Raw genomic sequence first — 26,430 nt, 5'->3', positions numbered from 1 at the left:
TTCTGGTGTGACCCTCACAGTTACCTGTCCCTCAACTTGTCAGATTCAATTATTAATACCTTCATATATGATTAAAATACGTGTCTGTCACATTAGCCTTCAGGTGCAGTTGTGACTGAAAGCCAGATATTTAAGAAGAGATCTGATTTCCAAAGCAACGATGATTACGCTGTTTATGTGAGAGAGAACATTCAGGTGAGAGTGTTTGCTTTTGTATGTTTTCTGAATCTGCCTTAAAGACATGATGAATTGGTGTTACGACTCAGCGGCTTCCCTACAGGTGGGGATGATGGTGAAGTGCTGCAGAACGTACGAGGAAGTGTATGATGGCGATGTGGGCAAAGTGATTAAGCTGGACAGAGATGGGCTTCATGACTTGAATGTGCAGTGTGACTGGCAAAATAAAGGAGGAACATACTGGGTTCGCTACATCCACATCGAGCTGCTTGGTAAGATAACAGTTAATGTGATGCTTTGCAGGCATGCTAATAACAGGAAGTAAATAGACATAAGAAACCCGTGTCTCTGATTTTGCCGTTTCAGGATTCCCACCACAGAGTTCTCCTTCTCACATAAAGATTGGTGACAAAGTGAGGGTGAAGCCCACAGTCACAACTCCAAAGTACAAGTGGGGCTCTGTCACACACAGGAGTGTGGGGGTGGTTAAAGGTAAGCAGAGTCACTCCAGTCTTAAGACAGAGTATCATCTGTTTTTCTTTGAATTGAATTGAATTGAAATTTTTATTTCAGTCAACAACAACAACAACAGATTTTTCTTCTGTTATTGTAACTTGAATCCACCGTTTATTGTGCTAATAGAGCCTCGTTGTTTGTTTTTAGCTTTCAGTGCCAATGGAAAAGATGTGATTGTCGACTTTCCACAGCAGTCCCACTGGACTGGTTTGTTGTCTGAGATGGAACTGGTCCCCTAGTGTTCATCCTGGAGTGAGGTAAAGATGTACTAAATTGGTATCTTAGTATGTTGTGAGTAGCAATGTGAGGGATTAGTTGTCCAGATTTTTATATATTGCTTAGTAGCAGAAATACTTATTGGTTAAACTAATTGTTTATATTTTAACAGTTGCTAAGACATCATCCACCACTAGCTTGGTGTCAATTTGTTAACAAGCTTTAGACGAAGGGGTCAGTCAAGCAGATCACAGCTACATGAAGTTCCTGCAGATGTTGAAAATCAACATCATCAGAATAAAATGACCACTGTACTTGAGCAGTAACCACATCCCACACAGGTGTTTCAGCATTAACCTGCGAGGAAAGTCTCCTTCTGAGCAACGAGGCCAATATTTCTAGAAGATCCACTTACCTTGTTCTGAGCAGTTTCACGTGGGAATTTATTTTTATTTATTTTGAATATATCTGTAGTCTTTGCACATGGTTTTTAGTAACTGAGTCATTATTTCTGGAAAGGTACATTTGAAGCTGAGGTATTCAGATCTACTTTTTTTGATGCTTTGAGCAGCACAGAGTGAGCATATTCAAATATATTCAAGAAGAGGGAGGTCTATAGTTTGTTTTCAAAGCTAAGAAACTTGCAGTGAAATAAATGGACTAAGACCCATAAGGAAAATAGGTGAATTAGATTTTGCTTGAACTGAACATTTTACATGAAACCCCTATTGCTTTCTCCAGATGTGACGGCTGCCAGATGTTTCCTATTAATGGCCCCAGATTTAAATGTAAAAATTGTGACGACTTTGACTTCTGTGAAAACTGCTTCAAGACACGCAAACACAACACCAGACATTCCTTTGGCAGGATCAATGAGCCTGGTTAGTCCTACATTCGCCAACATAAAATTCTGTGGTGGTTCTACGTGCGTGTGCATAAACCTGTCCTCCACCTTCTCCACAAACAGGCCAGTCTCCGGCTTTCTGTGGCCGTTCAGGAAAACAGCTCAAGAAGCACCACAGCAGCCAGCGTGGGATGCTGATTGACGATTGGTCTCGAGCCATCAAGAGCCTCAACGTGTCGTCGTCGGTTAACCAGGCTTCGCGCCTCATCGACTGCAGTGATCAGTGTTGGCAGTCCTCTGGCTCACAGGGGAAGGTAAGAGTGAATTGCATAGTCTAATAGGCCGGATGACAGCCTGATTAGTTTGCTTTATTAACGTTTAATATTTTCTTTTTCTTTGCAGCACTGGATTCGTCTTGAGCTTTTCCCAGACGTTCTTGTTCACAGGCTGAAGATGATCGTAGACCCGGCGGACAGCAGCTACATGCCCTCGTTAGTGGTGGTGTCAGGTGAGTTCAGATGTTTTTTGTTTTATGTAAAATTGTACTGATATTAGTATTTTTCCCTTTTGTTTGAGCAGATGACAGTTTAATTTTAAACTTTGAGACCAATTGTTTGTTTTTTTAGCATTTTGATCATTCTGACATTTTTATCACGCAGGTGGAAACTCTTTGAACAACTTAATTGAACTCAAGACAATTAACATCAATCCCACTGACACCACTGTCCTCCTCCTTTGTGACTGCACTGAGGTTTGTCTGCTTCAATAACTGACAGCTTCTAATTGTTTTTGTTTTCCCCCTAAGCTCAAGTGTCGTAATAACTTTATATAAACATCCCCAACAGTATCACAGGTACATTGAGATTGCAATCAAGCAATGCCGCAGCTCTGGTATCGACTGCAAGATTCACGGACTCGGCATTGTGGGACGCATTAGAGCTGAGGATGAAGACCTGGCTACAGTCCCTTTCCTGGCCTCTGACAATGAAGAAGAGGATGATGAAAAAACTGCAGCTGGGAGGTGAGATGAGGCAGAATTATTTCCAGGTTCCAATCATACATATGTGCGATTTGCTTTCCAGGGGATAGCCTGTGAGTTTGTGGTTCTACCATGTGGCCTGTCACCGAACCCAATGATGTTTGTGAGATGCACTGAGGCAGCAGTGGGTACTACTCAGCAAAAGGGCATTTGAGTAGCAGCACACATCAAAAACTGCTCCTACCTGTCAACAGGAAGAGAATTTAGACTTCCAGATAAATGTGGAACAGAGCGTATTGAGACCCACTGAACATATTAACTTCACAGCGCTCAGACTTGATGCCCTCCAGTGAAGACTTTCTCCAGACAGACTGGTGACGATGCAGTCAACCATAGCTCTTTGTTGCAGGGCAGTTCTGTTACCCTCAGACAGTGCCAGAGGCTGCTGAGCCTGATGGATTCCTCTTTAGCAGAGATACCGCTGGGTACATGAGAGGTTTTCAGCTCTGAGTGGCCTCACTGGGATTAGACCGTCATCGTGACTCCCTCCATGGACTGCTCAGGTCAGACTCTGGGCATGGTTTTAGCCAGGAAGGTGGTCTCCATAGATGCCTCCCTTGTGGACCAGGGTGAACTTATGAGGGGAGAACAGTGAATGATAGTTAGGCCCCCCACAGACAGTTCATGCACATAAACTGTCTGGAACTGCTGGCAGTTTATCAGTCGCTAAAACATTTGCTCTCTTGGCTGAAAGGGCATCATGTTTTAGTGAGGTCAGATGCTTCCACTGTTATGGCTTATATCAATAGAAATGGGGATCTGAGATCACGTAGATTACACACACTGGCCCACTGACTGTTAGTCAGCAGTCATCTATAGTCACTGACAGCGACTTGTGTTTGGAGAATTTTGAACTTGTCCGTGGATTTTGGGGAAAAAAAAGGAAAAAAACCACTGCCCTCGAGACTGTAGCAGTAAAGCAGATCTGGCTGCAGTTCACTCAGTTGCCCGTGGACATTTTTGAGTAAGTGGAGCGTGTTCAGTGCCCACACTGGGGGCTTACGAATGGCCAAGGACTCTCCTTTATACATTTCCCCCAGTGGCCCTCATTCCCCCAACTTTGGCCAGATAGGGACAGGCGCCCACACTAGGCCAGGTAAACACTGGCTGGCAGGAATTTTTCAGCTGCTGCTCTTCAGCTCACCGTGGCCTTTTAGGCACAGGGGGAAATATTCCACGTCCACCCAGAGAGGCTAGCTCTTCGGCCCTGGCCTGAGTAGATCAACCTGAGCATGCTTGGGGCTCCTTTATAGTGTTATTGACACTGTTCAGTGTGTTAGAGCGCCATTCACAAGCTACATGAGCACAAATGGCATAAGTGCTGCTTAGAATCACAGGGCATCCCATTACTGCGCTCTGTGGCAGTGATTCTGTTATTTCCTCAGGCTCTGGTTAAAAAGAGTAAGACCTTTGTTACTATCAAATTCTATTTAGCAGCTATTTCAGTCTGCCAGCACTCATTGCTAGTGGTTTTAAACTTGTGACTGGTTGCTGTAACGTAACTGTGCAACAATGTTTTATTAAAGATTTTTATTATTATTTTAAAACAAGGAAAAATGTGAATCCATATTCAGCCTCTCTCGCTTTACTTTTCAGTCTTGCTCGGAAGAAGCCGTCAGGACTGGAGTCCGCAGCCACCATCAGGACCAAAGTTTTTGTGTGGGGTCTGAATGACAAGGACCAACTGGGAGGACTCAAAGGCTCCAAGGTGCCGTTTCTCCTAATGAATCAGTAATTGAAAGTTTAGGGCTTGTGTGTCTTTGTTCCAAATTTAAAAACTATGTAGTATGAACACTAACCAATGATTTACACGCTTCAAATTTTAACTTTTTTTCCCCCCTCCACGTTAACATCTGATGTTTGTTTTTTCCAGATATATGTTTGTGTGTGTGTGTAAAGACAGCATGGACAGGAAAACATCCTTTGGGTGTGCGTGAGTGAGCTGCACTCTCTAATCTCTTTCGGTTTGTTCACAGATCAAAGTGCCATCCTTCTCCGAAACCCTGTCTGCACTCAATGTGGTGCAAGTGGCCGGTGGCTCCAAAAGCCTCTTTGCAGGTGAGGAATGAATAGAAATGCTTTTGAAGATCTGTCCATTCACACGTGTTGTGCTACAGTAGTGTGTAACTGATATGTCGTCGTTGCAGTGACTGTCGAGGGGAAGATTTACGCATGTGGTGAGGCAACTAATGGCAGATTGGGTTTGGGCCTCTCCAGTGGGACCATCCCAATCCCCCGTCAGATCACCGCCCTCAGTAGCTACGTGATAAAGAAGGTCGCTGTGCATTCAGGAGGACGCCACGCTATGGCCCTGACTGTGGACGGGAAGGTGTTTTCCTGGGGCGAAGGAGACGACGGCAAGCTTGGGCACTTTAGTAGAATGTAAGTCATTGAATGTGGACACTGTGCACACCCCAGATACTTAACGCACCCTTTATTATCTCACTGTGTATTTTTAGCAAACTATGACTTGTATAATATCCACATGAAGTGATGAATTAATAAAAGAAATAACAAAAATGTGTGTAGTTTCTCAGACAGTCAACAGTCAGTCAACAGCTCATACACTGTGGAGCTACACGCCGATTGGCTCAGTTTAATTATAATAAAACACTCCTAAAAGGGTAATAGCTTTTATCTTTTCAGCTTTGAAGGTCCTGTAGATCTTCTTCAGTGTAAGGTTGAAGTATAAATTGAGCTCATGATTTCACAAGCTGTGTTCCAACTTCAGGAGTTTGATTTGACAGTTTACTGCCTTCATATAGTCTTGTAGCTGTACTCGTCCTTAATCGTCATTGTGATTTATTCTTAAATAAACCTTTTCATGATTTATCAGCTTTAAATCTCAATTATAGTTGTTGCATGCACTGATTATGGAAAAAAAAAGACAGTCAGCACAATATGATGATTACACTTACAATGCACCTTTTTGTCATGAAACATCATCATCTTCTCTTGTTTAGAACGGAGTCAGTCAGTTTGGGCATTTCTTTATAACGTTAGCTAAAGCTGTTGGGTGCAGATATATGCTGTAGTGAAGGCAGGCCAACAGGGGCTAAAGCTGTGTTAAGTCTATGTCGCAACTTATGACCTAACCGTAAACTCCTTTTAACAACTCTACCACGTAATGTTCCAAGCCGTTTAGTTGATGCAGGCTGTTTCAGCGAGATGTGTAGTTAATTTTTTATATCGTCATATGTGCTTCATGGACAGCAGTTTCTAATGAAATAGAAATAAGTAAGGACTATTAAGAAGAGTCTGATTTTTATTTGTTTGCTTTATTTTTTCATTTAGGAACTGTGACAAGCCCCGGCTTATTGAGGCTCTGAAGACGAAGCGCATCCGTGACATCGCCTGTGGCAGCTCTCACAGCGCTGCCATCACATCCAGCGGGGAGCTGTACAGCTGGGGGTTGGGTGAATATGGCCGACTCGGACACGGGGACAACACCACTCAGCTGAGGCCCAAACTGGTAAGCTCAGCCTTTGTTTACTTTACACACATGGCTTCCCATTGTGTCATCAGCTGATCAAAGAAAGATGAAATTTGCATCCAGTATAGTCTATGATGAATTCACACACTTTACACAGTATAATTCACAGCTTTGAAGCAGCAGACAGATTGCTTGCTACATACAGACTTAACTGCATGACGTGTGATTTGATTGTCTTACTCTTCTGTCTGTCATTCAGGTGAAAGTACTTCTGGGACACCGTGTTATCCAAGTGGCTTGTGGGAGCAGGGATGCTCAAACTCTAGCCCTCACTGACGAAGGTATTTCTCTTATTGCCCTTAAAAGTAGCCCCACACATTAACAGCTGTTGGATTTGGCAACATATAGTCACGTTGTACTGTCGACATTGTTTGTGATTGTCGCCGACTAATGCAATTGGATTGAAACTAAAATATCGTTGTTGTTTTTATTTATACAGCACATTTAATGTGCTGTATAAAGCAACATCAACCAAAGTGCTGTAAAGGATTACAAAATAACTAGTAACTATATTATCTTCAATCACCTCTGTCATTTAAAAACTGTCCAACGGGCAGAAATCCCAGCAGCTCTGTCTGGCTTTGTAATGGATCAGTGAAGTCTGTTCTCTTCTATCAGCAAAACACGACCAACTAACAGTGAAGAGCAGCATTTAGATGTAGACTTTGATCAAGCCTCCTCTTAAAAGTTAAAAACACTTGCATGAGTGTATTTTTTTAACCTTTTTTTAAAACTGTCTTGTCTGACAGCTTTAGCAAGCGAACCATCCCCAGAGTGCTCTGTTGTGCCAAACCCATTTGCTTTGCCAAGAGGAGCTTTACAAACTTTATAGGCTCGTCTGTCTTGTTAAGTCTTTTTCTTGTCTTTATTTGGTTATTTTATCACTAGTGCTAAAGCTGACAGGAGAGGCAACATTTGAACTTTTTAAATGGTTCCAGTAAAAAAATAATAAATTTTTTTGACACAATTGTGTTCCAGTTTCTAGTCCGTAATGTTTTGGGGGTTTTTTCTTCAGGATTTGTGTTCTCCTGGGGGGATGGGGACTTTGGGAAGCTGGGTCGTGGAGGAAGCGAAGGCTGCAACGTACCACAGAACATCGAAAGGCTCAACGGGCAGGGCGTCTGCCAGATTGAGTGTGGAGCACAGTTCTCCCTGGCTCTCACTAAATCTGGAGTGGTGTGGACCTGGTGAGATGAATGTGTTCCACGTTTAGGTTATCATTCATTATCTGTCCTCAGGCTTTCTTTGACCGTTAACTGTTTCCAAACAGGGGCAAAGGCGATTATTTCCGGTTGGGCCACGGCACCGACGTCCATGTGCGGAAGCCCCAGATGGTGGAGGGACTGAGGGGCAAAAAGATTGTCCACGTTGCTGTCGGAGCGCTGCACTGTCTGGCTGTCACAGACACAGGACAGGTTTGTACTGACCTCAACAAATGGCGTTAGAAACCAGAGCACACCCTTCAAAGTCTGATCATTTAGTGCCGTGGCTCTGCTCCAGATGTGAGTTGTGTTCCTGCAGCAAGACCTGATTTATTGAGCAGTTAGCTCTGACCTTTTGCTCTCACACTGATTTTTTTTTTTTTTTTTTTTTCTTCACCTTGTTTAATAGTTTTCCTCAGTACAAATTTGATTATACTAACATCACCTCCAATGATAAGAGGCAGCTGGTCAATGTTTTTTAAGAGACTGTTGAAAGTAAAAGCTTGGCGCTGAGCCTTCACTGTACAGGAAAGAAAGCTATTCAGAAATGTGTCAAATGTACAGAAATCTAAGGTGGTGTGAAATGTTTGATGGTATCTCGTAACCTTTTGTTTGTGACATACACGCTAACAGGTGTAATAAAAACTCCATCTAATTAAAGGCTTTATGCTTCTCTGTCAGGTGTATGCGTGGGGTGATAATGACCACGGGCAGCAGGGAAATGGTACTACCACAGTTAACAGGAAGCCCACCCTGGTTCAGGGTCTGGAGGGACAGAAAATCACTCGGGTGGCATGTGGCTCATCCCACAGTGTGGCCTGGACCACAGTGGATGTGACCACCCCCTCTGTTCATGAGCCAGTTCTTTTCCAGACAGCCAGGGACTCCCTCGGAGCGTCATACCTGGGTAAGCCTTGCTGTTTACATGCAGCTTCTCCACAAGGTGGAGCTGTGCAGTCATTCAGTGCAGCCAAGCAATTTTTCAGCAATGATGCTTTAAAGAGTCTTTTTTTTTTTAATCAGCATTTAAGGTAAATATATGCTATTAAAAAACATCTGATGGATGCTCTTCAGTTCACTTATTTTCTAAATATGCGCCCAGCTCTGCACATCCTATATTGCCAGTTGTGGTAATAGTAGGGCAACTGCAGGGGTTGGATATTGAGACGATGGGGCATACATCGACCATTTCTTGAACAAAAAGTGCTAAAACCACCTCCATAGGACGACACTGAGTCAAACGTCAACCTTTCGGCTTAATTTTTCACCTTCAGTTTTAAAGTATTAAAAAGCCTGCAGTTCCTCTAATGTGTACAGTAGGCTCTTAATGTCAGTCAGTCCCCCATAGACAGGGGAAGATGCTAAAAGGTCCATCTAATTTTATGCTTTTTAACAATTATATAGCATCGTGACTTTTTTATTTAACTCACCTGTTTAAATTGGCTTAAGGCATAAGTTTGCTTTATCACACTTTGTTGACTGACAGGCGAATGGTTACATTTGTGGTTTTAGCTGCTAGCTTTTTGCTAGGCTGCCCCTCGGCTAATGGAGTCCCTGAACTGCATCTCTGGACCTTTTTTGTGCTGTAGGGTATTTAGGACTGTCTAACACTCGAAATAATGGGGGTTACCCATCTGAGAGCTGACTCAAATTTGAAACCAAAAAGCAAACTCATTCCCTATTATGGTCTCTCTCAGTGGGCCCAGGTGTAGCTCATTTAGCTAGTTACCATCAGATCAAGAGCTGCACGACAAAGAACGACACAACAGAGATAAAACAAGCACAACCTTCAGGACGTCCGGGCAGTATGGGTCATCACAGCAATAAATTACCGTAACAATATTTTTCTCTTCTGTACGGCCTTTGCTTTTCAATCTGGGAGCTCTCAACATCGATCTTTCACAGAGTCAATATTGTCTCCCTCATTGTGTGCAGGACCCAAACACGACCATATCAACATCTGCATCAGGCTTCAGCAGCAGTTACTTTTCTTAGCTGCAGGTGGTAGAAAACACAGGCCTGGAAGTAAAGCTGGAGCTGTTTTACGCTGCCTCCCATCAATGACAGTGCGTCTCATTGTTTTGGTGTTGTACTCTGTAGGTGTCCAGTCAGACAGTGACTCATCATCAGTGAGCAACAAGCTGAGTGGGCAGAGCAGCGTGAAGTCTAATCGACCCTCACTGGCCAAAATTCTCCTCAGTCTGGATGGAAACCTGGCCAAACAGCAGGCTCTGTCTCATGTGCTGTCAGCCCTTCAAATCATGTATGCAAGGTAGGCTGTGTGCACGGTTTGAAAAATCTATTTCTAATGTGCAGGAAGACTTGCATGGAAAATGTACTTTCATTAAATGATAGAAATGTGAGAAGTAAAAGAAAACAGGTAAAGAAATTCAACTAACAATACATGATATGAAACTTAGATTCCTGCAGCTATTCAGGGCTTGAATGCTGTAACTTCTATCTTGTTCGTTTAATTATGTATGACCAAACTGGCTGACTCCGTTCTAAACAGGAGAAGATGATGATGTTTCTGAATAAATTAAGTATCTGACTGGCAGGAGTCGTCATCATTAACTGGCGTTAAACGTTGACAGACTGTGTTGTGTGTTTCCCTCAGAGATGCAGTGGTGGGCGCACTCATGCCAGCCAGCATGATCCTGCCAACAGAGTGTCCTTCCTCTTCACCTATTCCCCCATCAGACTCTTCATCCTCATCCAGCGTGAGCGATGAAGAAGGTCCTCCCATTCCACCAGAAGCTGAAGAGCGAGTCAGCCCAAATCCCTGGCAAGACAAGAAGGGAGAGGTCAGGAACACAATACACCTTGCCTCTTAAAAACCTCACGGTTTAGTAAATGTCAGTGAGGCTGTTCTCGTGCTGTTTGGGTTTTTGAAGCGCTGCCTCAGCTGGACTTTCTGCTGATTTCCTGTTAAACTGTAAAAACACTCAGTGTGCATTTTTGTCCATGACGACCAGGTGTGGGGATGCAGTCATCAGCAAACTGCATTTGGGTCCAATCTTGGAGCTCTCACAGGACCTTGATGAGAGTTATGACTTTAAGTTTCTGCAAACATTTCCATTCTTGGTGTTCTTTCTAAAGATAACTGTTATGGTTATCTCTGAGCATGATCCAGCTTCATTTAAACAACCTGAAACCATTACTTATCCATGTTTTTAAACTTCCTTGTTGTGCAAAGAGCCCTCCTCTCCTCTCTCAGAGAGTGGTGTGTCTGAAATATGTAGTAGTCACCCGCAACAAACAGGCCTATAACAAACAGGCCTGTGACTTTTTGGGGTGGATAGTTTTCTTTTGATCCTCACAGCACTGAGACTTTGGTGAAGCTGACTTTTTTCACAGCCTAACCACACAGCAAGAGGGTCCTGAGTTTGAACCCCGGATGGGCCCTTCTCTATGGAGAACAGATTTGTGTGGTTTTTACCCCTGAGCCGTTAAAAGCTGATGGGATACTGCCGTCACCTCACAGGGGCAGCGTGGACATCCAACTTTGTGGACACAGTAACTCAAAAACGAGGCGGTATAGGACTTGGAAAAGTTGGAATCTCTGTGACCTTAAACAGTATATTAGATGTATATTTACTCTCAGATATGAAGGTTCTTAGTGGGAGCTTGTTAACCGTGTGCAGTAAATATTGTTGTTTGTTGGCGTTTGGTGAACTTGGGTGAATTTGGTGTGTATGAACAGGTTCCCTCATCTGAAGACGCTATCACCCCGTCATCAGCAGTAACTCCATCAGCCTGTGGAGCCTCCTCACGTCCTTTCATCCCTGTCACTGATGACCCCGGAGCAGCCAGCATCATAGCTGAGACCATGACAAAGACCAAAGAAGTAAGTCAGTCTGGTGGCAAGCAGAGACTTTGCCCTGAGCCAAGTGTTGTTAGCTTAAAGGTTTTTCTGTTGTTTGCTTCTCCTCAGGACTCTGAGAGTCAGAGCAAAGTGGTTGGTCCGGAGCCTCAGTACCTGGATGAGTTCACCAGTCTGCTTGTGCCGGATGACACACGAGTAATGGTGGACGTGTTGAAGCTTGCAGTATCCTGTCGTTCTGGGGAGAAAGGCAAGGAGGTCCTGTCTGCAGTGCTGTCTGGCATGGGCACAGCGTATCCACAGGTACTGTCATATATTCCCTGGAAGCTGTGCGTGCAACGCTCTGCAAATTGTTAACATTCTGTATGTGTGTCCTTGCAGGTTGCTGACATGCTGCTGGAGCTGTGCGTCACTGAATTGGAGGATGTTGCTACAGATTCTCAGAGCGGCCGTCTGTCCTCCCAGCCAGTCGTCGTAGAAAGCAGCCATCCCTACACGGACGACACGTCGACCAGCGGCACCGTAAAGATCCCAGGTTAGAAAAAAACAGACCTTTGAAATGCAGAGATCATTATCAGGGTCTTATTGAATCTCAGTAAAATCACTCTCTCGGACATAAACAGCAACTTCTGTTTTGCTCTTCAGGTGCCGAGGGTCTGAGGATAGAGTTTGACCGACAGTGTTCGACCGAGAGACGCCACGACCCGCTAACAATCATGGATGGAGCCAACAGGATTGTCTCTGTCAGATCAGGTGATGAGGGGAAGAGATTAAACTTTACTCTCACAAAATACAAGAAATGAAAAATTAATGTAGCTGTGCGTTTCAGGTCGGGAGTGGTCTGACTGGTCAAGTGAATTAAGGATCCCCGGAGATGAACTCAAATGGAAGTTTACCAGTGATGGGTCGGTTAATGGGTGGGGCTGGCGCTTCACAGTCTACCCCATCATGCCTGCAGCAGGTAAGACATGATGGATAACAAACTTTTCTGGTAATAGTTCTTTATTATTAGGGTTGTAAACGTTTACTATTGCACTGATGCTGAACAAACACTGTCATGGTGTGTGCCCAAGCAGCAGCCTCCACCTTGTACAGCTCTTATAATAGCTTTATAGACTAAACATGTTTTTTGTAGGATGGAAACCCATGTTGTTTTTTATTTGGTGTCAGTAGGGACTCATTCATTGCTGGTGCCAGCCTCAAGTGGACGTTTGAACAACTTTAGCTTTTGGCACTTCAGCGTTGATTATATTTTTCAGCAACAAGTGGATGGTAGCTACTAATTGTGTGTCAGGCCTCAGCTCTGCCAATCAGAGTCTCTGATCTGAACGCAGTCTGTTAGCCAGGCTTTCTGGTGTCAGCTGATGTGGACCTCCATCCTCTCATCCAAATATGGCCCAAAAACAACAGCACTGTGGTACCCAAAAGCTAATGTTGAGACTTTAAAATGTAGAGTCCAGAAACCAGTTGGTGATAATATGATGGTATGTTTTTTAAAGTGTATGTCTGTGACAGTCAGACTTCATTCTTCTTCTTCAGGTCCCAAAGACTTGCTGTCTGATCGCTGTATCTTGTCCTGCCCCTCCATGGATCTGGTCATATGTCTCCTGGACTTTAGGCTCAACTTTGCATCCAATAGGAGCATCGTGCCCCGTCTAGCCGCTTCTCTTGCTGCTTGTGCTCAGCTCAGTGCTCTAGGTACAGAATTGTGCTCTTGCTTCACCAGGTTATTTCTTAATAAAGTACGAAATAAATTTTCACAGAACTAAATTTGTTTTGTGTAGCTGCTGGTCACAGGATGTGGGCTCTGCAGAGGCTACGGAAGCTTCTGACCACAGAGTTCGGTCAGTCAATCAACATAAACAGGCTGCTGGGCGACAGCGAAGGAGAGGCTCGCTCTATGGTGAGTACACTGTCATAATTAAGATATCTGCCCGATGGCTTAATTGGAATATTCGTTATCCATTTATTATGGTAAATTATTGGCCTGTAAAAGACAGCTAAAAAACACTTGACTCTCGTGAAGATGTTGTAGCTAAAAAAATTTTTTTTAAAAAAAGTCCAGAAAAAACATTTCTTCCTGAAGAAAAGACGAGTGTTAGTTATACATGTGGTCGCTCAGCACATGCGACTGACCGATGGCCTTTCTTTTTTCAGAGCTTCACAGGTAGTGCTCTGGCTGCTTTGGTCAAGGGGCTGCCTGAGGCTCTGCAGAGGCAGTATGAGTACGAAGACCCGATTGTCCGCGGAGGGAAACAGCTGCTTCACAGTCCGTTTTTCAAGGTATACACGCAGTTGTTCTCTTAAATACATGGTAACACCATAGTTTTCCTTTGCAGAGCATAACTTTAACACTTTGCCCAGGTACTGGTTGCTCTTGCCTGTGACCTCGAGCTCGATACCTTACCTTGCTGTGCGGAGACACATAAGTGGGCCTGGTTCCGCCGATATTGCACTGCCTCCAGAGTGGCTGTGGCTCTAGATAAGAGAACATCTTTACCCAGACCTTTCCTGGATGAGGTACGTCTGCACAGCTGTGTTGTCTGTGCAAGCTTTCATTTTGCCCTGAAAATCTCTCTAATCCATTTTCCTTCACCTTTTAAAGGTTACAAAGAAAATTCGCGAGCTCATGGCAGATCACGAGAGCATGAACACCCTGCACGAGAGTCACGACTTATTCAAGCGCGAGCACGACGAGCAGCTTGTGCAGTGGATGAACCGGCGCCCAGATGACTGGACGCTTTCTGCCGGGGGGAGTGGCACCATTTACGGCTGGGGGCACAACCACAGAGGGCAGCTAGGGGGCATTGAGGGGGCAAAAGTCAAAGTACCTACATCTACAGAAGCCCTCGCCACATTGCGGCCAATCCAGCTTATTGGTGGGGAGCAGACTCTGTTTGCTGTCACTGCTGATGGAAAGGTGTGTTTGCTTTTACCTGTCATAAAAACCTCTGTGCCACTAACCCTTCACAGAGCATACATCGACAATATCAGCTGAACCATTGCTGCACGACTACTGTAGGGTCATTCATAAAAATGCATCACTACCTCCCACTTTAGCACATTTTTTTTCCCCCAGTTTTAGTATATTCAATGAAGCCGTTCAAGGAAGTAAATTAATACTATGAATATTTTCCTCAGAGTACAAAAAGATTTTTTTTTTTTTTTTTTCCCCCAGCATTTCTGAGCTCTCATAACTTAATCTGTGCAGAAAATTTTCATAAGATAAGAAGAACTTTATTTATCCCGAGGGAAATTCTTTTGTCATACACATGCTCAATGCAGCAAGAGGGACAGAGGAATAAGATATACAATAGAATACTAGTATACAGTAATATACAGTAGGATAGTGCAAAATATAATATCAAATAACTCTAACAAGTAACAATATAACGATATCCTGAAAAATAAATATCTCAGCTATCAGTGAAGGTGATTCTAAAAGTGGCATAGTATTGTGCAAATGAATAAAAGAGAGTAGCAGCATTATGATGGGGAGATGAAACAAACATTCGATGAAAAACTGTTGGGTGATATTGCACGGTCTGAATGGAAACAGAATAACTTTGTTAGCGAGGATGAGTTGTACAGTCCTATTGCCACCGGCACAAAGGATTTCCTGTGGCGGTCAGTTCTGCATTTCGGGGCGATTAGTCTTTTGCTGCATATGCTCCGATGGTCCGTCATGGAGGCGTGCATGGGGTGGGAGGGGTTGTCCATGATACAAAGAAGCTTTTTTTAGCATTCTCTTCTCAGACACCTCCTCCAGGTTCTCCAGTCTGACACCCAGGATAGAACCAGCCTTTTTAATCGTGTGATATTTCATACTCCAAGTATCACAATTTAAAGTCATGTACTTGTAAAAATGCATGGCTTGATTAAATATACGACAGACTGTGTACGTAAAGTCAGCTCAACCTTTATTTTTGCTTTGGGTTCTAACACCAGTTTATTTTCTGTCGATGCTCAGCTCTATGCCACAGGATATGGTGCAGGGGGCAGGCTGGGTATCGGTGGCACTGAGTCTGTGTCGACCCCAACCTTGCTGGAGTCCATTCAGCACGTGTTCATCAGAAAGGTGGCTGTGAACTCTGGAGGAAAGCACTGCTTGGCACTGTCCTCTGAGGGAGAAGTCTACTCATGGGGTGAAGCTGAGGACGGAAAACTCGGCCATGGGAACAGAAGGTTAAGACTACATGCACTAAAAATAAGAAAACCTCTTTCATATTAAGTTTATAGTTCATACACATATATAAAACTAAACCTCACTCAAAAATTTGGACAGTAAAGTACATTTTTGTGCTAACTGTGCGTCCTTTTGTCTTTAGCCCCTGTGACCGTCCCCGTGTGATTGAGTCTCTGAGGGGAGTGGAAGTGGTGGATATTGCAGCCGGAGGAGCTCACAGTGCCTGCATCACTGCCAGCGGAGAGCTCTTCACGTGGGGCAAGGGTCGCTATGGACGCCTGGGACACGGAGACAGCGAGGACCAGCTTAAACCCAAGCTGGTCTGTTGTCACTCGACTCAGTTTCTCACAAGACTCAAAAAATAAAATAAAATAAAATGTGCTTAACTTGTAAAGAGTAACTGTGTGTGTTTTATCCAGGTGGATGCACTGCAGGGTCACAGAGTCATTGATGTCGCCTGCGGCAGCGGGGATGCCCAGACACTATGTCTAACTGATGATGACATGGTCTGGTCCTGGGGAGATGGGGACTACGGCAAACTGGGCCGGGGAGGCAGTGATGGCTGCAAAATCCCCATGAAGGTAAGAAGGATTACAGAGCAGTGTGTACTGGAGGTGAACGGAGGCATCAGTTATACCTCAGTTTTCTAGTTATTTCATGTGGGAGACCAGAGTCTGAATCACCTAATCAGTTTTCTGTTCTTTTTAAGGTCAGTATACACAACTTTTAGTTAAAGGTATTTATTGTAAATTCTTGTGCCCCCAAAAAATAAATAAATAGATAAATAGTGTCATGTAAAATGGGGCCAGACTGCAGTGTTTTTTTTTTTTTTGTTTGTTTGTTTGTTTTTTGTTTTTTTTGGTACTACCAATTTTGTTAAGTAGCAACTTTGCTAAATACATAGAAGGGTGTGTGATGCTGCCAAATATCTTCTCTTTGGTGTGGTAAGATTGGCTTTTGAAGATGACTTAAAGGCCACGGCAAGAGAATGGTGTCACCTGTCATGGTGTACAACAGTTATGCTGGCACCACCTGGATATGCAAAGATGAAGACTGTTAGAAAAGGTCCTGAGGGTGAAGATCATGAAAAGGCTGTACTGGAAGCACAACTTTCTCTTTCTGACTCTCCTCCACCCTGGAAAGTTGAGATCATATCAAAGGGTCAGAGATATGAACTTGCTTTAATAATCTTTATTTTTGTTTTTCCACATAATTATTAAATTCCTGAACGTGACAGTTTAAAGATTGTGAATTTCAATAAAAATAATTTAAATTTCAAATAATATTAATTTCAAATAATAAAAACCCCAAAACCTTTGACCATACTTATCATGAGAAAATTGGTGCACACAAAATTTTTGAATCCAGAATTATCTTTGCAGTTTTTCATTACCGAAATTGTTTTGAATTTACGGAAGGGTTTGTTGTTCTGTTTGGTAATATTTGTACACTGTAAACACAAAAGGACAGGGAACCAAAATGTAATGTGCTGCGTTATATTAATGTATAATGAGTATTTTGCTTGTTTAGACATATGTAGCGTTGTTCTTATTTTTAAAGCTCTGTGTGTACAGACACAGGTTGGTTCTGAGGCCTTGTCGCCTTTTTGTTTTTCAGTAAATGTAACAGGATTTCTCGGCTCCTCACCCTAACATGATCAGCTTCACTGTTTCACTCATAATGACAGAACAGGATAGAAACAGTGGCAGAGTGCAAATGAAATGATGACGTAGTTCTGCGTTTTATTCCTGTAATGTCGGCTCTACAGAGGAAGACCTTATCAAGGTGTTTTAAAAGCCACAAACGTGAGTTACGTTTCAATGCTGAAAAATTGAAAGTTAACCTGTCCCTCTGCTTTTCAGATTGACTCTCTCACCGGCCTCGGAGTGGTCAAAGTCGAGTGTGGTTCGCAGTTTTCTGTGGCTCTCACGAAGTCTGGAGCTGTGTATACGTGGTAAGTACAGAGACGAGCTGTCAAGTTCAGGTGTTGTATTTGGTTGTGATGAGGTGGCTCATCGTGGTGTGTTAATGTGTCCTTTTAAAGGGGAAAAGGTGACTACCATCGGCTGGGCCATGGCTCTGATGACCACGTTCGAAGGCCCAGGCAGGTCCAAGGGCTACAAGGGAAGAAAGTCATCGCCATCGCTACGGGGTCCCTTCACTGTGTGTGCTGCACAGAGGATGGTAGGAAGAATGTTTTCTGTGCGATCGTGCTTTTTTTTGGTACAAATTCTCTTTATCATGAAACCTAGCAGATCGGTTATGTTGAGTTAGATTTAGCTTCACAAAAGGTTTTGTTGCTTGTTTGGCTCAGGAGAAGTGTACACATGGGGTGACAACGATGAAGGCCAACTTGGAGATGGGACTACGAACGCCATCCAGAGGCCGCGGCTGGTGGCTGCACTGCAGGGCAAGAAAATCAACAGGGTGGCCTGTGGATCTGCTCACACTCTGGCCTGGTCCACAAGCAAGCCCACTAATGCAGGAAAGCTGCCTGCCCAGGTACTACACTCACTGAAAGTAGAAACTGAGGTAGAAAATTAGGTTTCAGCTTCCAGTAGATGGCATTAAAGTTGTGCAGATAAAAATATATTTAAAAAAAAAAAAGAAAGCCAGATCCAACCAGATGAGCGTGTGCTGTGTTTCAGGTTCCCATGGAGTACAACCACCTGCAGGAGATCCCGATCATGGCTCTGAGGAACAGGCTGGTGCTGCTGCATCACATCTCAGAGCTTTTCTGCCCGTGCATACCGATGTTTGACCTGGAGGGCCGGCTCGGTCAGACGGGCCATGGCCCCTCGGTGGGATTCGACACACTCAGGGGCATTCTCATCTCCCAGGGCAAGGTGGGACAGCACGGTACTGAGAAACCAATTCCATGATGTGGAATGATGTGACAGGCACTAAAACATTCCTTTAAATTATTTGAACAGGAAGCGGCTTTCAGGAAGGTAGTTCAAGCCACGATGGTGAGGGACAGACAGCACGGACCTGTGGTGGAGCTGAACAGGATACAGGTACTTTTAGAAACACATGCATATAGCTCACATAATCACTCACTTTGGTCTCCTTTCAAGTCTCCGGCCCCCCTTACTGTAGTTCCCTCTCCCTGCTCTCCCTGTGAGGCTGCGTTCCAGACTGGCTCCTGACTGTTACATGTGATGTCTTTCATAAGGGGATTGTTTCATGGTGTGTGATCTGCTCTCCAGCTTGTCTGTAGGGAGTCTTTCCTCCTCCACCCCTTTCCCCTTCATCTAACTCGAGTTGTATCTGTAGTGGGAGCTGTCATAACGAGCTGGTCATGCACATCAGGACTTCCTCTCTATCTAGCAGGAAGTTGTTAAGCCCACAACAGAACCAGATCAAACTGTAATCTCTATTTTTTTTTTCTTTCCTTCCCTTCTTCTTCACCCCACAGGTGAAGCGTTCCCGTAGCAAAGGAGGTCTGGCAGGTCCTGATGGAACAAAGTCTGTATTTGGTCAGATGTGTGCCAAAATGAGCTCTTTTAGCCCCGACAGCCTGCTGCTTCCTCATCGTGTGTGGAAGGTCAAATTTGTAGGTACGTGTCCACGCTGTGATGCCCACGCCTCCCTTTAAACTCCGAACTGTCAGAAACCTTTCCTTACCCTTGTTTTAAATATGCTGCACCTATTTTCTCAGGGGAGTCTGTGGATGACTGCGGTGGAGGCTACAGCGAGTCCATCGCTGAAATGTGCGAGGAGCTGCAGAACGCACTGACTCCTCTGCTCATTGTCACCCCAAATGGCCGCGACGAGTCGGGCGCCAACAGGGACTGCTTCCTGCTAAACCCCGCAGCCAAGTCCGCTCTTCACATGAGCATGTTCCGCTTCCTAGGTATAATCCAGTTAATCTCCCAGTCAGGACTGGGGTGTTAATCCCAGATAAACCAACTCTGAAAATATGCTTTTAGTATAAAAAGTGTAAATATTTCATCTGCATTTTCACTGATAAAGCACCTGGCTTGTTTTATTTAGTACACATAATTTTTATTGTTGGTTCACGCGTCCTCGCACAGCTCAGTGTTCATGTTTGATCTGTGGGTAATGTCCTCTGCCTTGCTGCGTCTGCAGGAGTGCTCCTAGGGATTGCAATCCGGACTGGAAGCCCTCTTAGCCTGAATTTGGCAGAGCCTGTTTGGAAACAGCTGGCAGGCATGAATCTGACCATCGCTGACCTCAGTGAGGTACGTGCACAGCCCCCTCACAGGCGTGTTTGTTTTCATTTTTGCTTTAACTTATTATAAAATAAATAAGTACACTTTGTAGTTTTTTTTTTATTTTTTTTATTTTCAAGACACTATTAACCTCCCAAGACCCGAACTATTCCATTAGTATTTTGGTCTAGACAACCAAAAATGTGATGTCCACATAAGTGGACGCCAGGTCCTAGGAGGTTAAGAGTTGGATTGATTCCCTCTGCTGTCACTGTCTTTCCTTTTACATGGACCACAACCAAAAGAGGACCGTGCTTCTGTTTTGCTCTTTATCTGTCTGAAGCTGGAAGGATGGATGCTGCAATAAGTAGAACAGCTGGGCAAAGAGTTTCGCTGTCTGAGGAGGCAAAAAAGGCAAAGGGGATGTAGCAGGTTTCCACATAACCAGTGGTTAGTTTAAAAATAACAAAAATGCAGGAGAAGCTCATTGGCCGTTTTTAGTTCTGACTTCACCTGTGAAGCAAACTGGCTGCCCTCCCTTAACAAACATAGTTTCGTGAAGTAAAGCAAGTGCAGACATGGACAATAACCATTTCACTCATGCAGGCTATAAAATGTAATGCTTCTCAACAAAAAGGCTTAAAATGATGACGGTGTTGTAGTTACTAATTCTTTTCCAGATGTAATTATCAATAGAGCAAGTAAATTTGACCCAGCATTAGAGCATGAAGTGGAAAGAGTCTGCATCGAAGGAAGCGACAAAGGGGAAAAGGAGAAAGTAAAGAGATCAAAAGCAAAACCACAGTGAATTTGAAGTGATCATGCACTCAGAGCAGAGAGCGTGGACACTCAGGAGCATTTAAAATGATAAGTTTCCGTTTTGTTTTTGTTTTTTTAATGTTGGTGAATGCTCAAAACGGAAAGCAGTCAGGTTTTCTGTAGTTGCAGCATGCCAGCTCCGATGCACTTAAGCATCAGCTGCGTGCTACAGACGTCTCTTTGCTTTTGTGTCTTTGTTCCTGATTTACAAATGATTGTAAAAGGAATAAACGACTCTTAAACTCTGACACGAGGCAGCAAAATCATTGCTGAGTCAAAGCCACATCTGTTCTCACACAAGGGCCATTTAAAGCGTATTATAGCTTCATATTGTCCATTCTTTCTTAGGGCCGGTACCCACAAAACACTCAGACAGAAGCTCAGAATTCAACCTTTCCTCCTCCCTGCAGCTGGAAAGGTGAAAGACTGAAAATGTTGTATAATATCTGACATAACAAACCACATGACGTGCATTATAACATGGAGGAGAAACCCACTCGTATATATTCCTCCTGAGATTAAAACCTAAGCCCCTCCGCTGTTCTGCAGTGGTACGGACCTCTCTAGATGTTTCTCGAAACTCACACTGTGCTGCTCCTCAGAAAGGTTAGAATCTATACTTGCTGAAGTGAAGAAGGTCGCGAGGCATAACCTCAGCTTTTGTCTCAGAGATGGTGTGAGTCGACTCCTGCCCTCAAACTCTGATCATGAGCTCCTGAGCCGTCTTTGGGGGAACAGTGGAGTGGAAAAAAGGGCTTCTACCTCACAAAGCTGCCCTTGTTTTGTGGTTTTGCCCCTGAGATATTGGAAAGGTTAGCTGGGAAATGAATTTAGCACAAGACTCCAAAAAATGGATCACTCCAGCGCTCACGGGAACTGTGTTGTGTTAATGAGATGTGGGCACATGCTCACACACACACACACACACACGGATAAATGTTGCGTAAAGTTCAGCTAAATTGTACGTTTATTACTCAGTTTAGTTCAAATTCCCAGAAGTGATTTGCTCTGTTTTTTTTCCAGGTTGATAAGGATTTTATTCCTGGCTTGATGTACATTCGGGACAACGAGGCCACACCTGAGGAGTTCGAGGCCTTGACCTTGCCCTTTACCGTGCCCAATGCCAGCGGCCAAGACATCCAGCTCAGCTCCAAGTACTCCCACATCACCCTGGAGAACCGCGCAGAATACGTCCGCCTGGCCATCAACTACAGGTAAGAGAACATGCTCACTGCATACAAATAATCTACTTTCACAAATAAGCTCTGGACAGTTTCTAGAGCATCAGGTTAGCAAATCTCCCACAGCTCTCCTCTCTCACATTAAGTCCACAGCAGGAAGTAGTCTGCTTCAGACTTGTTCATACTGCAGGAAATACTCTATGTGGTTTAGGTGATGGAGGTTTCTGGATAAAGTGAATCATGACGCCCACTCACTGAGTTTTAATGCGCCAAAATCTGAACCGATGCCCTGGGTAGCTGGCAGGTTAAAGGTCGCTTGATGTCTCATCATTCTAAGGCCTATAAACGTTGAGGTCTGCAGTGCATGTGTGAAAACAGCTGTGCATTTGTTTGAGTTTCCCTCTGTCTTCCTGCAGACTCCACGAGTTCGATGAGCAAGTGTCTGCAGTGCGTGAGGGAATGGCTCGAGTGGTCCCCGTCCCCCTGCTGTCACTTTTCACTGGCTACGAGCTGGAAACAATGGTGAGGGCGAGCAGCTCTAGGATGTGAAGCCACATCTGTCCCCTGGTTGTGTGCAGATTTTATAGTGTGTGTTTGTTTCTTCGCAGGTGTGCGGAAGCCCAGACATCCCGCTGCACCTGCTGAAGTCAGTGGCCACTTATAAAGGGGTGGAGCCGACAGCACCTCTCATTCAGTGGTTCTGGGACGTGATGGAGTCCTTCTCAAACACAGAGAGGTCTCTATTCCTGAGGTTCGTCTGGGGCCGCACACGTCTGCCGCGCACCATCGCTGATTTCCGAGGACGAGACTTTGTGGTCCAGGTGAGAAACCTAAAAGCTGTCCCCTGATTCTTTTTCACGCTTCTCGTGAGTGAAATGATTGACTCTGCGTCACCAACTACCTGCACAAATGTCGTACTGTATACTGTCATAGTAAACTGACGTGTAACCGTGACATGTAGCCAGGCTGCAACTAATCTGACGCATGTGCACATGCAAAGATGAACATTTGTTTAACGTTGTTCTTGAAATTGTTTCACTTTTTTTTTCTACTACTACTTTTTCTCGACTAAAGAATCAGCAGAAACATCTCTCGCCCTGATTCAAATACATAAAATAAAGCTCTAAATATAAAACTAATGTTCCGCGTTTGTCTTCAGGTGCTGGATAAGTACAACCCCCCCGACCACTTCCTGCCAGAGTCCTACACGTGTTTCTTCCTCCTCAAGCTGCCCAGGTACTCGTGTAAACAGGTCCTGGAAGAGAAGCTGAAGTACGCCATTCACTTCTGCAAGTCCATTGACACAGACGATTACGCCCGCATCGCCCTGTCCGGCGAGCCCGCGGCCGACGACAGCAGCGAGGACTCCGACAACGAGGACGCCGACTCGTTCGCGTCCGACTCCACCCAGGATTACTTAACGGGACACTGAAGGGCCGCAGAGAGACTGCTGGTCTCGTGTGTCGATGCACACATACATAGAAACACTGCAAAGACACAAATGTCTGTGCGTGGGGGGGAGCGGGGGTGTGCAATGAGCTTTAAAAGCGTTATAAGCTAAAGAGAGGAACGAACACGGCCTCACTCTGGGTTAGTTTCTGATTGTTGTGTTACAGAATTATGTGTATTATTCCAGCTGAACTAAAAAAAAAAACAGGCTCCAGCCTAGCACTGTGGTAGATCCCCTCTGGTTTGTGTGAGTTTCCTCTCCGTAGGGTGTATATAGAAGTTCATGTGCGAAAAACAGTAGTGTTTTTGTTTCTTGGTAATGTTTCTTTATAATAAATTTAAAAAAAGTTTTTAACTTAAAGTCAGTGTTTCTCACCAGGCTCAGTCCGAGCCCACTGAAGGGTCATTTTAAGATTCCTATACCCCGCCCCTCCCCACAACCATGTCTGTGCACCATCTCCTTAACAAATGTACATAATGCGACTGTGCCATGTATTCACAGGTCTCATTCCTGCTTATTAAATGTAATCTGATTAATCCCATGTTTTCTGTGTGAAACACAAATCACTACAAGCTCACATCAAAATGACATTCAGTTCTCAGTTTTATTCCTGTCAGACATCGTTTTGCAGATTAAGGTTATTGCATAAATGTCATGTTTGGAAAGAGTTGAAGGCCGCCCTCATGAAACCGCTCTATCCTTTTGTTTTTGTGTTGTCCTCGTCTTACAAGAGGCGGTGCTCTAGCTAGAAGCCGATCAGATTTTCTCTTTGATTTCTGGAAGAATCAGTTTTAATATGCGGCACAAACATCCCAGCTTGATGGCGGCGGAGTGTTAAAGAAGTCTCCCATGATTACTTGTGGGGGATTGTTGCTTGAGCACTGGGAGGGCAGCGCCTCTCTCTCATGTCCTGGGAAAAAGGCAATCAGACACGATCGTACAGACTCCTTATGGTGTCTTTAGCTCCAGTAACCGCTCTGAAATGTCTTCGGCTTTGACTTCCACCTTGCATAATCATGCACAGTTAAGTGGAGTCACGAGAGGTAAAAAAAAAAATAAAAAAGGCCTCTGTTTTATGAAGCCTTGAAGGCTTGGCTTAGAAATCATTAGCATTCTTTGTGGACTTAGTCCTTTTTTTTCACCACGTACAGTACTCTGCTGGTAGTCAGGTGCTTTTCACTACAGTCCAGGCTTCAGGCAGAGAGGGAGGATGGCTGAGCCCTTCATCTCCAGCTGTGTCCTATATAGTCTGTAACATAAGTGGAGGTTAATATTTCCCCCTAAATGACCTTTATTCAAGCGGATTACTTTCTGGAAACGCCATATTTCTACTAAAGCACTTTAGTCATAATGTGTTTTTGTTTTTTAGTTTTGGTTATTTCAGATTAGATTCCTGCCTCAATTGTGGGAGGAAAAAAAGTGTCCTGTCAGGCAAAAGTGGCAAACTTGTTTAATATTATATAAGAATAAATGCAATTTCAAATCTTTGCAAGGGATTATTAGGACTGGAATTAGAAGTGTGATCTAGGGGAGTAGCAGAAGGGTGACCTGGGGTGACACCAGCCCTCTCTGTTATCATTTCAGTGCAATGATGTCAAAATTATGGGATGAAGTATTAAAAAAACAGAACAATATAAAAAAAACAAAAAAACAACTGCGCATCATTACAAGGCTGCAGTGTTGTATCCTGCGGCTCAGGAGAAAGTTTGTCGCCTACCAGTTGGAAGGTTGGTGGTTCGATCCCCAGCTGAATTGGGCAAAGTACTGAACTGAAAGTGCATCTTTTGGAGTACGAGTGGATGTTGGATAAAGTGCCTTGGTACTGAAAATACTGCTTGTATGACTCTGTGAATGAGGCTTGTAGCAGAAAAGCATAAGTACCGGTCCATTGTGATGATGCACGATAAAATCGTATCCACTGGAAGGTAATACAAGATGAGTTAGTGGGACTTCAACTCACTAACTGGTTAGAATGGTCCGTAAATTCCAGAACGTGCAGCGTAAAATACAAGATGAACCAATGTATGTTTAGGGTGTGGCCTGTGAATGACATCACTTCTGATGCACTGTTTCAACCGAAACACTCAAGGCTGCAAAGAGGTAATGTTTATGTCCATCTTTGGATACAGTCTTTAACCTGTTACTGGGGAATTACAGCTAAGTATAGCCATTTAGGTTTCAGCAAGAAGAAAAAAGGTTCCCGTGGTCATGTGAGAGCGTGCGCTGTGTTCCGCAAATCATCATGCTAAGCAGTTTAATGTTAATTCTATAATACCAAAAAATAACGTAAGTTATGTCACGGGACTTTACACAGTAAGGTCAAGACATAATATTATGGGAAACCTAGCGAGTCGTGTTTAGAGGCAACACTGTAGTGAAGAAGAAGCCCCAGGTACCGGCACCGAGATGAAACTGAATCATTGAATGCAGTGGTGTCATATAAATGCACAGGGAGTGAAAAGATGGAAGCAAAGGAACTACAAAATTCATCAAAAAGGAAAGTTTGAAGCCTGATCTTAAGAGTGAAGAGGATGTCTGTCTCCTGAACTGGGAGCAGGTTCCTCAGGAGAGGGCTGAAGGTTTTGGCTGCTGTATTTAGATCATGTGGACTGAGGGATGCTGCTCGGGGTGAGCAGGCAGCCCATGTGACTGCATGTGGGTGGGAGGGTGACAAAGGTTTTTATCATCTCCAACCCTCTTTTTTTTTTTTTTTACTCATCACTGTAAATAAGCATTGTAAAATAAGAGGGCCGTTTCTGTGCCGTAGTGTTACTGTCAGGAGCACTTTCCTGTTTTTCAACCCACAAAACCGCCAAATTGTACTCCTGGCATGTCACTTTTCATACAGGGTGGAGCAGTTTGAAATGCTTTGTGTGTGAATGACACATGACAAACTGGTGAAAAAAACATCAAAGCAGTCAGACATGCCGAATACAAACACGTGAATTAGTCTCTTCAGCTGAACGGAGCGGATCGGTGCAGTCTAACGTACGTGTTCAAAGTGGCTGAAGTCATGTGGATCAGTGAACCAGAAAAAATTCCTGGAAAGGCAACACATGAAAGAGTGTTGGGGTGGGGAGTGACATTAAAAACTCAATACTGGTCATACAACTGCGTTTTTGTGTCACATGAAAGAACAGAATGAAATGATCTGCAAAACATTTATTGCCAAAGACAAAGTACCAAATGTTAAACTGAGAAATGAGGCTGGTTTTCGAAGAAGAAAAGCTCATTTTGAATTGGATGCCGTGCTGCATTCTTTTAACAAGGTTTGACTGTTAAAGAGACTAACTGGTTTCCTCAGTTCCC

The 26,430-nt window shown here is 44.0% G+C and overlaps 1 protein-coding gene across 1 annotated transcript in view; it reads left to right on the top strand.

Annotated features, from left to right (window-relative positions):
- Window positions 1–23,662, top strand: part of herc2 (HECT and RLD domain containing E3 ubiquitin protein ligase 2) — a 53,720-nt gene extending 30,058 nt beyond the window's left edge. Inside the window, 45 exon segments of the mRNA XM_040040317.1 lie at window positions 97–195; window positions 281–449; window positions 544–669; window positions 841–926; window positions 928–950; window positions 1,651–1,790; window positions 1,877–2,067; window positions 2,156–2,261; window positions 2,413–2,504; window positions 2,599–2,774; window positions 4,389–4,500; window positions 4,769–4,850; window positions 4,940–5,174; window positions 6,087–6,264; window positions 6,485–6,566; window positions 7,301–7,472; window positions 7,556–7,700; window positions 8,169–8,394; window positions 9,588–9,759; window positions 10,105–10,291; window positions 11,191–11,334; window positions 11,422–11,613; window positions 11,692–11,845; window positions 11,956–12,063; window positions 12,140–12,271; window positions 12,850–13,008; window positions 13,095–13,213; window positions 13,468–13,593; window positions 13,675–13,830; window positions 13,916–14,230; window positions 15,281–15,495; window positions 15,639–15,816; window positions 15,916–16,077; window positions 17,359–17,450; window positions 17,541–17,680; window positions 17,811–17,998; window positions 18,145–18,342; window positions 18,430–18,513; window positions 18,915–19,056; window positions 19,158–19,352; window positions 19,589–19,701; window positions 21,514–21,704; window positions 22,088–22,193; window positions 22,280–22,492; window positions 22,831–23,662. Coding sequence (XP_039896251.1) covers window positions 97–195; window positions 281–449; window positions 544–669; window positions 841–926; window positions 928–950; window positions 1,651–1,790; window positions 1,877–2,067; window positions 2,156–2,261; window positions 2,413–2,504; window positions 2,599–2,774; window positions 4,389–4,500; window positions 4,769–4,850; window positions 4,940–5,174; window positions 6,087–6,264; window positions 6,485–6,566; window positions 7,301–7,472; window positions 7,556–7,700; window positions 8,169–8,394; window positions 9,588–9,759; window positions 10,105–10,291; window positions 11,191–11,334; window positions 11,422–11,613; window positions 11,692–11,845; window positions 11,956–12,063; window positions 12,140–12,271; window positions 12,850–13,008; window positions 13,095–13,213; window positions 13,468–13,593; window positions 13,675–13,830; window positions 13,916–14,230; window positions 15,281–15,495; window positions 15,639–15,816; window positions 15,916–16,077; window positions 17,359–17,450; window positions 17,541–17,680; window positions 17,811–17,998; window positions 18,145–18,342; window positions 18,430–18,513; window positions 18,915–19,056; window positions 19,158–19,352; window positions 19,589–19,701; window positions 21,514–21,704; window positions 22,088–22,193; window positions 22,280–22,492; window positions 22,831–23,103 — 6,894 coding nt within the window. The 3' untranslated portion in view covers window positions 23,104–23,662.
- The last annotated feature ends 2,768 nt before the right edge of the window (window positions 23,663–26,430 follow it).

The sequence above is a fragment of the Simochromis diagramma genome, unplaced genomic scaffold (genome assembly GCF_900408965.1).
Source record: "Simochromis diagramma unplaced genomic scaffold, fSimDia1.1 OVJJ01000026.1, whole genome shotgun sequence".
Lineage (NCBI taxonomy): Eukaryota > Metazoa > Chordata > Actinopteri > Cichliformes > Cichlidae > Simochromis > Simochromis diagramma.
The sequence above is the reverse complement of the archived record's forward strand: the minus strand, read 5'-3'. Positions and strand labels throughout refer to the sequence as shown.